The following is a 12158-nucleotide window of genomic DNA, read 5'->3' as shown; positions in this document are numbered from 1 at the left end:
ACTTTGGGGGCCCAGTCCCTGGACCCATTACGTACCTCTGTAATCTGTAAATACCTTTGTAACTTGTCATGATTGTGACCAGACTTACCTGGAGTTCATTACCTCTGTAAATTGTGAGTTCATTACCTTTGTAAATTGTGAGTTCATTACCTTTGTAAATTGTGAGTTCATTACCTCTGTAACTTGCTCAGCTATCAAAACTTTGGAGTCCAGTCCCTGGACCAATTATGTACCTCTGTAATCTTTTGACTACCGCCCACAGGATGGGTATGGGGTGCATAATAAACATATTAAACTAACTACAACTCTGTTAGAAAACCAGTACTTACTTATGTCCTTTCTAAATCTAAATTTATCCAACTTAAATCCATTATTCCTGGTTCTTACCTGGTTCGACACCCTCAGTACTTTGTTAATGTCTCCCTTGTTTATGCCCGTCATCCACTTATACACTTCAATGATATCTCCCCTCATTCTACGCCTCTCCAGAGAGTGGAGATTTAAGGCTATCTTCATACGGGAGGTTCCTTACACAGTAAATCATTTTAGTCATTCTTCTCTGTATATTCTCTAATGAGTCTATGTCCATCCTGTAGTAAGGGGACCAAAACTGAGCAGCATAATCTAAATGAGGCCTCACTAGTGATGTATAGAGCTGTAAAATAACTTTTGGACTTCTGTTACTTATACTTCTTGAGATGAATCCAAGTAATCTGTTGGCCTTGTTGCGCACACTAAGGCACTGCTGTCTTGGCTTTAGATTTCTGCTTACCATGACTCCCAAGTCTTTTTCACATTCTGTATGACCAAGCTCTACTTCACCTAGATTATAGCTTCGAGGGTTATTTTCATTACCAAGGGCAAGTACCTTACACTTATCCACATTAAACTTCATCTGCCACTTTTCAGACCAAGACATTAATTTGTTCAAATCGTCCTGGAGTTCATTGATATCCTCCTCAGAGTGAATTATACGGCCTATCTTTGTATCATCAGCAAACTTACTGTTAGGTAAGACACATATGCAACAGTTAGACAACTTTATTCCGAAACGTTTCGCCTACACAGTAGGCTTCTTCAGTCGAATACAGAAAGTAGGCAGGAACAGTAGAGATGTGAAGACGATGTAATCAGTCCATCACCCTTAAGTCGTAGAATTTGAGGTTGTCAGTCCCTCGGCCTGGAGAAGTTCAGTTCCATAGTCAGGAACTATCTGACTATGGAACTGAACTTCTCCAGGCCGAGGGACTGACAACCTCAAATTCTACGACTTTAAGGGTGATGGACTGATTACATCGTCTTCACATCTCTACTGTTCCTGCCTACTTTCTGTATTCGACTGAAGAAGCCTACTCACTACGAAAGCAAAAGACTTGGCAGACGATGCACCATCCCCCCAATGAAAAGCAGGGGTGTCACTAGCACGTTAAGAGACCATACAATAAGTGTCAGGGGCCCGAGACTGTTCAACTGCCTCCCAGCACACATAAGGGGGATTACCAACAGACCCCTGGCAGTCTTCAAGCTGGCACTGGACAAGCACCTAAAGTCAGTTCCTGATCAGCCGGGCTGTGGCTCGTACGTTGGTTTGCGTGCAGCCAGCAGCAACAGCCTGGTTGATCAGGCGCTGATCCACCAGGAGGCCTGGTCACAGACCGGGCCGCGGGGGCGTTGACCCCCGAAACTCTCTCCAGGTAAACTCCAGGTAATACTGTGTAGGCGAAACGTTTCGGAATAAAGTTGTCTAACTGTTGCATATGTGTCTTACCTAACAACCTGTCGGTATTGTATACCATTTTGATGTTCAGCAAACTTACTCATGTCACTAGTAATCCCTTCATCAAGGTCATTAATGTAAACTATGAACAGGAGAGGGCCTAAAACTGATCCTTGTGGAACGCCACTAGTTACTAATCCCCATTCAGATTTCACTCCATTAATGGTAACTCTCTGCTTTCTATTGGTAAGCCATGCCTCAATCCATGCTAGAACTTTACCTCCTATACCATGAGCTGCCACTTAAGAGTCTCTTGTGAGGTACTCTGTCGAAGGCTTTACTAAAATCCAAATAAACAATATCATATTCCTTATCACTGTCAACTGCCTCAAATGTTCTATTGAAGAACGTCAGTAAGTTTGTCAGGCAGGAACGACCTCTCGTGAATCCATGCTGAGATTCATTTATCAAGTTATGCTCTTCAAGGTGACTTCTGATAATGTCAGCTATAATTGATTCTAATAACTTGCCCACTATAGATGTCAGGCTTATTGGACGGTAATTTGAAGGAGTGGACTTATCCCCTGATTTGAATATAGGAACCACATTAGCCATCTTCCACAACTCTGGCACAACACTGGTAAGGATGGACGCATTGAATACACTCGTTAATGGCTGACTAAGCTCCATCTTGCATTCCTTAAGTACCCTTGAAAACAACTCATCGGGTTCCGGGGACTTATTTTGTTTCAGTTTGTCTATCTGTTTAATAACCATGTCCCTCGTGACAGTAATATTAGTTAACTTAAATTCATCAGGAACTAAATAATTGTTAATTACTGGAATCTCATTTACATCTTCCTGTGTAAAAACTGACAAAAAATAGTCATTAAATAAGGAACACATTTCCAGTTCATTATCCGTCAGCTGTCCATTCCCAGATTTCAGAGGTCCTACTTTTTCCTTCACCTTCGTCCTATACACTTGAAAGAACCCCTTTGGATTAGTCTTTGATTCATTAGCAACTCTAATTTCATAGTCACGTTTAGCCTTTCTAATCGCCTTTTTTACTTCTCTTTTAAGCTGAACATATTGGTCAGTAAGGTTAACCTCTCCTCTTCTGATGCGCCTATAAATTCCCCTTTTCTCCCCTAATAGATGCTTTAGCCTCCTGTTAACCCATTTGGGATCGTTATTATTAGACCTAATTTCTCTCTGGGGAATGTATATACTCTGGGCACTGTGTACATTATTCAGAAAACAATCATAAAACATAAAACAATCATAAAAGAATCCTTTAGGAGTCAGGAATCGCGGGAAGAACTAAAAGCCATAAATGAAATCGAAAGAAACCCAAAGTATTTCTTCTCCTATGCCAAATCAAAATCGAGAACAACGTCCAGTATTGGGCCCCTACTTAAACAAGATGGGTCCTACACAGATGACAGCAAGGAAATGAGTGAGCTACTCAAGTCCCAATATGACTCAGTTTTTAGCAAGCCGCTAACCAGACTGAGAGTCGAAGATCAAAATGAATTTTTTATGAGCCACAAAATTTGATTAACACAAGCCTATCCGATGTTATCCTGACGCCAAATGACTTCGAACAGGCGATAAATGACATGCCCATGCACTCTGCCCCAGGGCCAGACTCATGGAACTCTGTGTTCATCAAGAACTGCAAGAAGCCCCTATCACGAGCCTTTTCCATCCTATGGAGAGGGAGCATGGACACGGGGGTCGTCCCACAGTTACTAAAAACAACAGACATAGCCCCACTCCACAAAGGGGGCAGTAAAGCAACAGCAAAGAACTACAGACCAATAGCACTAACATCCCATATCATAAAAATCTTTGAAAGGGTCCTAAGAAGCAAGATCACCACCCATCTAGAAACCCATCAGTTACACAACCCAGGGCAACATGGGTTTAGAACAGGTCGCTCCTGTCTGTCTCAACTATTGGATCACTACGACAAGGTCCTAAATGCACTAGAAGACAAAAAGAATGCAGATGTAATATATACAGACTTTGCAAAAGCCTTCGACAAGTGTGACCATGGCGTAATAGCGCACAAAATGCGTGCTAAAGGAATAACAGGAAAAGTCGGTCGATGGATCTATAATTTCCTCACTAACAGAACACAGAGAGTAGTCGTCAACAGAGTAAAGTCCGAGGCAGCTACGGTGAAAAGCTCTGTTCCACAAGGCACAGTACTCGCTCCCATCTTGTTCCTCATCCTCATATCCGACATAGACAAGGATGTCAGCCACAGCACCGTGTCTTCCTTTGCAGATGACACCCGAATCTGCATGACAGTGTCTTCCATTGCAGACACTGCAAGGCTCCAGGCGGACATCAACCAAATCTTTCAGTGGGCTGCAGAAAACAATATGAAGTTCAACGATGAGAAATTTCAATTACTCAGATATGGTAAACATGAGGAAATTAAATCTTCATCAGAGTACAAAACAAATTCTGGCCACAAAATAGAGCGAAACACCAACGTCAAAGACCTGGGAGTGATCATGTCGGAGGATCTCACCTTCAAGGACCATAACATTGTATCAATCGCATCTGCTAGAAAAATGACAGGATGGATAATGAGAACCTTCAAAACTAGAGAGGCCAAGCCCATGATGACACTCTTCAGGTCACTTGTTCTATCTAGGCTGGAATATTGCCTGGAGTTTACCTGGAGAGAGTTTCGGGGGTCAACGCCCCCGCGGCCCGGTCTGTGACCAGGCCTCCTGGTGGATCAGCGCCTGATCAACCAGGCTGTTGCTGCTGGCTGCACGCAAACCAACGTACGAGCCACAGCCCGGCTGATCAGGAACTGACTTTAGGTGCTTGTCCAGTGCCAGCTTGAAGACTGCCAGGGGTCTGTTGGTAATCCCCCTTATGTGTGCTGGGAGGCAGTTGAACAGTCTCGGGCCCCTGACACTTATTGTATGGTCTCTTAACGTGCTAGTGACACCCCTGCTTTTCATTGGGGGGATGGTGCATCGTCTGCCAAGTCTTTTGCTTTCGTAGTGAGTGATTTTCGTGTGCAAGTTTGGTACTAGTCCCTCTAGGATTTTCCAGGTGTATATAATCATGTATCTCTCCCTCCTGCGTTCCAGGGAATACAGGTTTAGAAACCTCAAGCGCTCCCAGTAATTGAGGTGTTTTATCTCCGTTATGCGCGCCGTGAAAGTTCTCTGTACATTTTCTAGGTCGGCAATTTCACCTGCCTTGAAAGGTGCTGTTAGAGTGCAGCAATATTCCAGCCTAGATAGAACAAGTGACCTGAAGAGTGTCATCATGGGCTTGGCCTCCCTAGTTTTGAAGGTTCTCATTATCCATCCTGTCATTTTTCTAGCAGATGCGATTGATACAACCTTTCAAGGCAGGTGAAATTGCCGACCTAGAAAATGTACAGAGAACTTTCACGGCGCGCATAATGGAGATAAAACACCTCAATTACTGGGAGCGCTTGAGGTTTCTAAACCTGTATTCCCTGGAACGCAGGAGGGAGAGATACATGATTATATACACCTGGAAAATCCTAGAGTGACTAGTACCGAACTTGCACACGAAAATCACTCACTACGAAAGCAAAAGACTTGGCAGACGATGCACCATCCCCCCAATGAAAAGCAGGGGTGTCACTAGAACGTTAAGAGACCATACAATAAGTGTCAGGGGCCCGAGACTGTTCAACTGCCTCCCAGCACACATAAGGGGGATTACCAACAGACCCCTGGCAGTCTTCAAGCTGGCACTGGACAAGCACCTAAAGTCAGTTCCTGATCAGCCGTTGGTTTGCGTGCAGCCAGCAGCAACAGCCTGGTTGATCAGGCTCTGATCCACCAGGAGGCCTGGTCACAGACCGGGCCACGGGGGCGTTGACCCCCGGAACTCTCTCCAGGTAAACTCCAGGTATGTATGCAGGGAGGCAGTTGAACAGTCTTGGGCCTCTGATACTTACTGTGTTGTCTCTTATCGTGCTAGTGACACCCCTGCTTTTCATTGGGGGGATGTTGCATCGTCTGCCGAGTCTCTTGCTTCCATAGGAAGTGATTTTCGTGTGCAAGTTTGACACTTATCCCTCTAGGATTTTTCAAGTGTATATAATCATGAATCTCGCATCAATAACTGGGCCTCCACCCTTCAAACAGAACTGTTTGCCATACTCCTTGCACTCAAATGCGTCCATGTATCTAAGATTGACACTTTAATTGTAACTGATTCTCTGTCATCCACATATGCTCTCTGCTCATTAAGTATAAATTGTGGCATGTTTGTGTCAGACGCCAGACCCAGGTATGGTAAGATTGTGGACAGTGGAGTCAGAGTGCACATGCTGTGGATTCCATCTCACATTGGTCTCCAGATGCATGATAAAATTGATGAATTGGCTAAGCTGTATGCTTTCAAAGAGGGAGTAGATTACAATTTTGGGTTGTCAGTTAGCAGTCTGAGAACAAATAGGATAGTGCTGGCTTGTGATGCTGTGTAATAAAGGCAGTTACTTTCCAATAGGTTTTGATTGGGTGTCAGATTATGGAGGTTTAGATCAGGGTCAACGTGATCAATCATCTTCTAGGTTTAAATTATGGTTATTTATATCCTGAGTTATGTGTTGAGTTCTAGTACTGATATCTGTAGTGGTGGGAAGTTTGGATAAGTATATAGCTAGAGTATTTTGGTCATACAGAGTATAGTCACTACTACACATAATGAAGTTGATGTTGTCTATGTGTTGTGCTGGAATGAACTAAAGTACAACTAGGTATAAACTAGTAATATAAAAATACAAATTTAAAATAGAACAAGACTCTCACTTGTAATTGCACTAAGGTCTAATATAATGACTTTTGTGGAGTCTATGTTTTGAGCTAGAATGAGCTATAGTACAACTAGATTTAATCTAATAATATAAAAATACAAATTAAAAATAGCACCAGTCTCTCACTAGTAATTGCACTATGGTCTAATATAATGAATTTGGTATTGACTATAGTACAACTGAGTTTAATCTAATAATATAAAAAAGGCACAAGACTCTCAATTGTAATTGCACTAAGGTCTTATATAAGTTGTTTACAAGAATTAGAGTATAACTAGATTTAAATTGACAGGATAAAATACACAAGTTAAGGTAGCAAAAGAATAATAATAAAAAAAATGATAAAAATAAAAATGGCAATGACTTGGTTATAATATGCTAGTAAGATGGTAGACAGGATAGTATAAAAGTTGTAGTTGAAAATACTAGTTTAAAAAAGTATAGAATAAAATGGTCAATAAAAGAAGTTTACAGTAAGTTTGATCAATAGAGTTTAAAGCAAAATTGGGCAATAATAGGGATTTTAGAATAGAATTGGGCAATTGAGTATTTCTTAAAGTGAGGTAGAATTATTGAGGACAAGTTATGGCTAGTTTATAATAAAATAAGATGGAACAGTGATGCGGTAAGCTGTAAAAAAAAGGAGATAGATTCTGTAGATATTAAACAAATTAAGACTATGAGGTAGAATGGTCGTTGAATACAACAATGACAATCAAAAGTAGTTGGGGTATTAGAATTTTAGGGGGGCACAAATTTATGACAATATAACACTAACTGTGGACTGTGGGTATTATCTGCAGTTTACTCTGATTCTGTTAGTCCAGTCTCACTTAGGAATGTTTTAAGGTCATGTTCTGTAGAGATGAAGTATCTCTTCCCAGTGGGCTGTTTCCTAACTGCGATTTTTCCATCCCTCACAAAGCACTGGTGGATTTTTTGGGCATAGCGTAATTTTCTTAGCCTATAAAGAAGGTTTTAATCATAATCATAAGATTTATAGTGAATCTATAATTAGACTTAAGCATAAGACAACGTAAATATTCTAAAGCTAAAGGTTTCTTAGTAGAGTAGGTGAAAATGGTGATATTAAAAAATATCTGCCAAGGAAGCGGGAAATGCTATTTCTAGGCGTGATACAGCTCATGTAGTCCAAACATTTTAATGTGTGGTTGTTATAATAATATTCGATAGGAGACAGGACAAATGTCTCCTGACACGGGTCATAATCATATATATGACCCGCAGAATTTGTATGTGGATATTTTAAGTATTGTAGTGCTTATAGAACAATCAAGAATAATTCCCAGGGCTCAATTTTTTAGTCTTTCAGTGGTTTTACTGTTACATAATTAAATCTGGTACATGGTAATCTTTTAGCGATCTTATGTACACTAAACATCATTTTAGTAATGAGCCGAATTTTCTTTGTTTTCTTTCCCCTGGAAGGTTTGTCCTCATCACCAGTACTTGTGGCAATTGGTCAGGGCGTCATACATTACCTCCTAGGTTAACTAAGTTTATTTAGGTACATGCACACCAATGGAAGTCACTTGTCTGACTTTTTTGGGTTATCCTAGGTAATTTACAAGTAACATGTTTCAGTTACCTTGGATAACCCCAAAAATTAGTTGTTGACTTAGGTTTGTGTATGTGGGCGTCTGGCTCTGCCGGGATAGGAGATATAAGCAAAGGAGATTCACCTGACCTAATCGGGAACATATTGCTCCTGTTTCAAAGGACCCCAATGGAACATATTGCTCCTGTTTCAAAGGACCCTAATGGAACATATTGCTCGTGTTTCAAAGGATTCCAATGGAACATATTGCTCCTGTTTCAAAGGATTCCAATGGAACATATTGCTCCTGTTTCAAAGGACCCCAATGGAAATAAGTTACTTATGTAACTGTTTTTATGTGTACCTGTACCTGAATAAACTTACTCTCTTCCCATTAGAAATTTTGTTTCCTTTATAATTCCTGTTCATGAAATGCTCATGCATGCTAGTGCTTTTTTGTGCTTAACAGTATTTTATTACATGTAAACTACACAATGTATACTACACGAAAAAAATTGATTTTGATATGATTTTGAGCATATTTCCAGACTCCCAAGAAGTAGTGCTTATTAAAGGGTGAGCTGTGGTTGCCCCTAACACACCCAAGAAGAATTCAGCTTCATACCTGGAGTTTACCTGGAGAGAGTTCATACACAGGTATTTTTTAAGGTATAACGTACTGTATTTTGTATTTATATTTATATACAATATATATATATATATATATATATATATATATATATATATATATATATATATATATATATATATATATATATATATATAATATATATATATAATATATATTACAATATATATATATAATATATATTTTTTTTAATATATATGATGGGGTCCACCTCTGGTGTAAATTGTGGGACCCATAGCCTCGGAGAAGTGCATAAAAAGGCTATTTCTTAGTAAGTTTTGCATTAGACACTAAATAATTTGAAAATTTAACATAAGTTTTGTAGAATTTAACCTAGGGTAACCCAATTAAATCAAATATTGTAAGTAAAAGATTATATTTGCATGGGAGACTCAGTGTCGTGTATTTCGTTTACACATACTACTAGGTAATTATAGAGAGCAGGTCCTTGTGTGAGTTGCATGGTAATTTATTTAAAAAAATGTCCAGTATTAGTTTGGTTTTGCCATTGTGTTCATATGGTGTGAAATGTAACCAAACCTACCAAAGGCCAACCTAACCTAACCAAAAATAACCTAAAGTAACTTAGGTTTACTTCAGTATTAGTAGATATGGAAATGACACGTCGTTATTTACACAAAACACCAGAATGAAGAAACAGTATAGTAGGCCTATTGGCTCATGCTAGGTATATCTAGCTCACCTACCCACACTCACTCGTGTACCCATCCAACCTGTATTTTAAGGTACCCAAAGCTCTTGTTTCAGTTATACTACTGGGGAGTTTGTTCCACTTATCTCAACTGTATTGCCATCCAATATTCTTTGTAAATCAGTATTACTCCAAATTTAATATATTGCCATGAGTCCTGTCTTGATTAGATATTTTCAGCACATTACTTACATCCCATTTATTTATTTCTGGTTTCCATTTATACATTTCAAATGTATTTTCCCTAATTCTGTGCCTTTCCAGAGAGAGAGCATGTTAAGTTCATTCAGCCTATTTTTGCAGGAAAGATTTCATCTTTCCTTGTCTGTTATTTTTCAGTGCATTTATGTCCATACTGTAATATGGAGATGAGAACTGAGCAGCATAATCTAAATGAGATCTCACCAAAGATATATAAGTTGACCCAATCAAACTTTGTTATTTTTAATTACATTACCTAACAGAATACTCCATTCTACTGAATGCACATCAACACAGTAAATGACCATATGGCCTATCTTTGAAATACTCATTTGTGCTTAATTGTTAACTGTTTACAACAATGTTTACCACTGAATATATCATTGCTTAGTTAATCTTAAGTTAATTTTAAGCCTGCCCATAATGCTCTGCATACAAGGGGCTTTGGCATGTTACACTTAACCACTGTATTTCTGTGTACTTCTATGTATCATGTTCAAATAAATAAATAAATAAATAAAAGTATAACCTTAGAACTGCTGTTATTTATACTTCTTAATATGAAGGCAAAAATTATATTAGCTTTATTGCAATTATTATTATAATCAGAAGGAAGTGCTAAACCTACTAGTCATACAGCACTGCAAAAGCTTTATTGCAAACACTTATACACTGTTGTCTGAGCTTTAAATTTCTGCTAACCAGAAGTCCTAAATATCTTTTTCACATTCACTTTGAGATCTATATTATATATGTCATAGTTATTTTCTGTTCCTAGGATGATGCTTATGGGTTTAGCACTTCCAGTCATTTGATTCTATTATTACTGCTACTTCTACTACCACCACCACTGCCAAAGCCAGTGCCAACATCATTAATAATTTTCCTAGAATTAGAGCCTTACACTTGTCTGCCACCTATTTGACCATGACTTCAAACTATCCAGGCCATCCAATGGTTTTATAGTGTCATCAAATTATTTGATGGCTTATTTTAGTGTCGTTGGCAAAATTTTATTTATGTTTCTGTTTATCCCCTCATCAATATCTTTTATGTAGATTGTGAACATCAAAGGTCCCAACACTGACTCCTGTGGCACACCACTTGCAACAGGTCTCCATTTCAATTTTGCCCAAAAAATGAAGACTCCCTGTTGCCTATTGGTCAGCTATGCCTTGACCCAGGAGGCAATTTCTCCTATTTCATGTACCCTTGCATTTTTTTTATCCAAGTTTTATCCATCTTCTGTGTGGAACTCTATCATCAAAGTTCTTACTGAAGTCCATATACACAATATCATATTCTCTATTATGGTCTGAAACCTAAATTACAAAGTGACTTCAAATTGCAGGTTGGGCTAATTTGTCTATAATTTGAAGCTTTGTACAGTACTAATAGTCCATCTCATCCCTTAATTAAGAATGAGTGTCACTGCCTGCACTAGACTATCTTTGGATTATTAACCCTGGATGGCTGTTAACCCAGGATAACCCAAGAAAGCAAAGCTGGGCTGGGCTGGGCTTCAGGAGTAGAAACTCTTGAAACCCTTCATATGTATATCAGAGGGCATGGTCTTCTTTCACAGGATGCAATCCACAATAGTTGATTGCGGTAACACCCAGGTGCCTATTTACTGCTAGGTGAACAAGTACAGCAAGTGTAGAGACACTTGCTCATACATCTAGACTTTGTGCCCAGAATTGAACTTGAGCTGTTTTGGTTGTGAGCTAAACACATTGTCGCTGTGCTGTGAATCACATTTTGCATTTGCCCATGACAGTACTAAGTTTCTGTATATATCTTGTTTTGGTTTAAATTTTATTTTCTCCAAAGAAACATAATGGCAGATGAACGAGTGAAACGAATTTCAGAGAAGATTGGCACTTATCCAGATTTTCCCAAACCTGGGATTGTATTCAGGTAAGTTATTTTGTTAGTTCATTACATTATTTTTCTTGGAGTCAGATTTTTTTCTGAGTAATGCACTATTTGAAGGCAACCATTTTACTTCACCCAGTGTAATATGGCATCTATATTGTACACTCATCTGTCATACCATCTTTGTAATTAGTTTAGCGCTAACATTATCAGACAGCCAATGAATCGCCACTCATAAATTACAAGACAAAACTACAGGCAGAAATCGACATCCATCTTTATTAGTCATCATGTCCAACAGAATTTGGGCTGCTGAACAGTCATCCTTCCTCAATTGATCTTCCTTATACTGTTTGATGAGGAAGGTGCATGAGATATCTGCAGTAAACTTAAGCTCCAAGGCCCACCTGTCTCAAAAAACTAAATTAAGATTAAAAAAAATTATTTTTTAATTTCTATAAAATATACAGTACATGGAAGTTATAATGGATGGCTTTGCATTTTACTTGGTTACAGATTAGTTAACACCGTCTTTTATATTGTAAAGAAAGCCCCTTGTTATACAAAGCATTTTGGGTAAACAAAGTCTTGACCTTATGCACTACATAGATC

General features: G+C 38.9%; 2 protein-coding genes across 5 annotated transcripts in view; both read left to right on the top strand.

Annotated features, from left to right (window-relative positions):
- Positions 1-12158, top strand: part of LOC138850937 (alpha-aminoadipic semialdehyde synthase, mitochondrial-like) — a 218327-nt gene that overhangs the window by 115729 nt on the left and 90440 nt on the right. The gene's annotated exons all lie outside the window — the stretch shown is intronic.
- Positions 8033-12158, top strand: part of Aprt (adenine phosphoribosyltransferase) — a 33830-nt gene continuing 29704 nt past the window's right edge. Inside the window, exons 1-3 of one of the 3 annotated variants that reach the window (XM_070102497.1) lie at positions 8033-8076; positions 8655-8763; positions 11502-11588. In XM_070102497.1, coding sequence (XP_069958598.1) covers positions 11509-11588 — 80 coding nt within the window. In that variant the 5' untranslated portion in view covers positions 8033-8076; positions 8655-8763; positions 11502-11508. Of the gene's footprint in view, positions 8077-8654; positions 8776-9002; positions 9027-11501; positions 11589-12158 lie in introns of those variants that run through there. The other 2 variants (XM_070102496.1, XM_070102498.1) reach the window with 2 other exon arrangements.

Source organism: Cherax quadricarinatus, chromosome 82 (assembly GCF_038502225.1).
Source record: "Cherax quadricarinatus isolate ZL_2023a chromosome 82, ASM3850222v1, whole genome shotgun sequence".
In the NCBI taxonomy this organism is placed as follows: Eukaryota; Metazoa; Arthropoda; class Malacostraca; order Decapoda; family Parastacidae; genus Cherax; species Cherax quadricarinatus.
The sequence above is the reverse complement of the archived record's forward strand: the minus strand, read 5'-3'. Positions and strand labels throughout refer to the sequence as shown.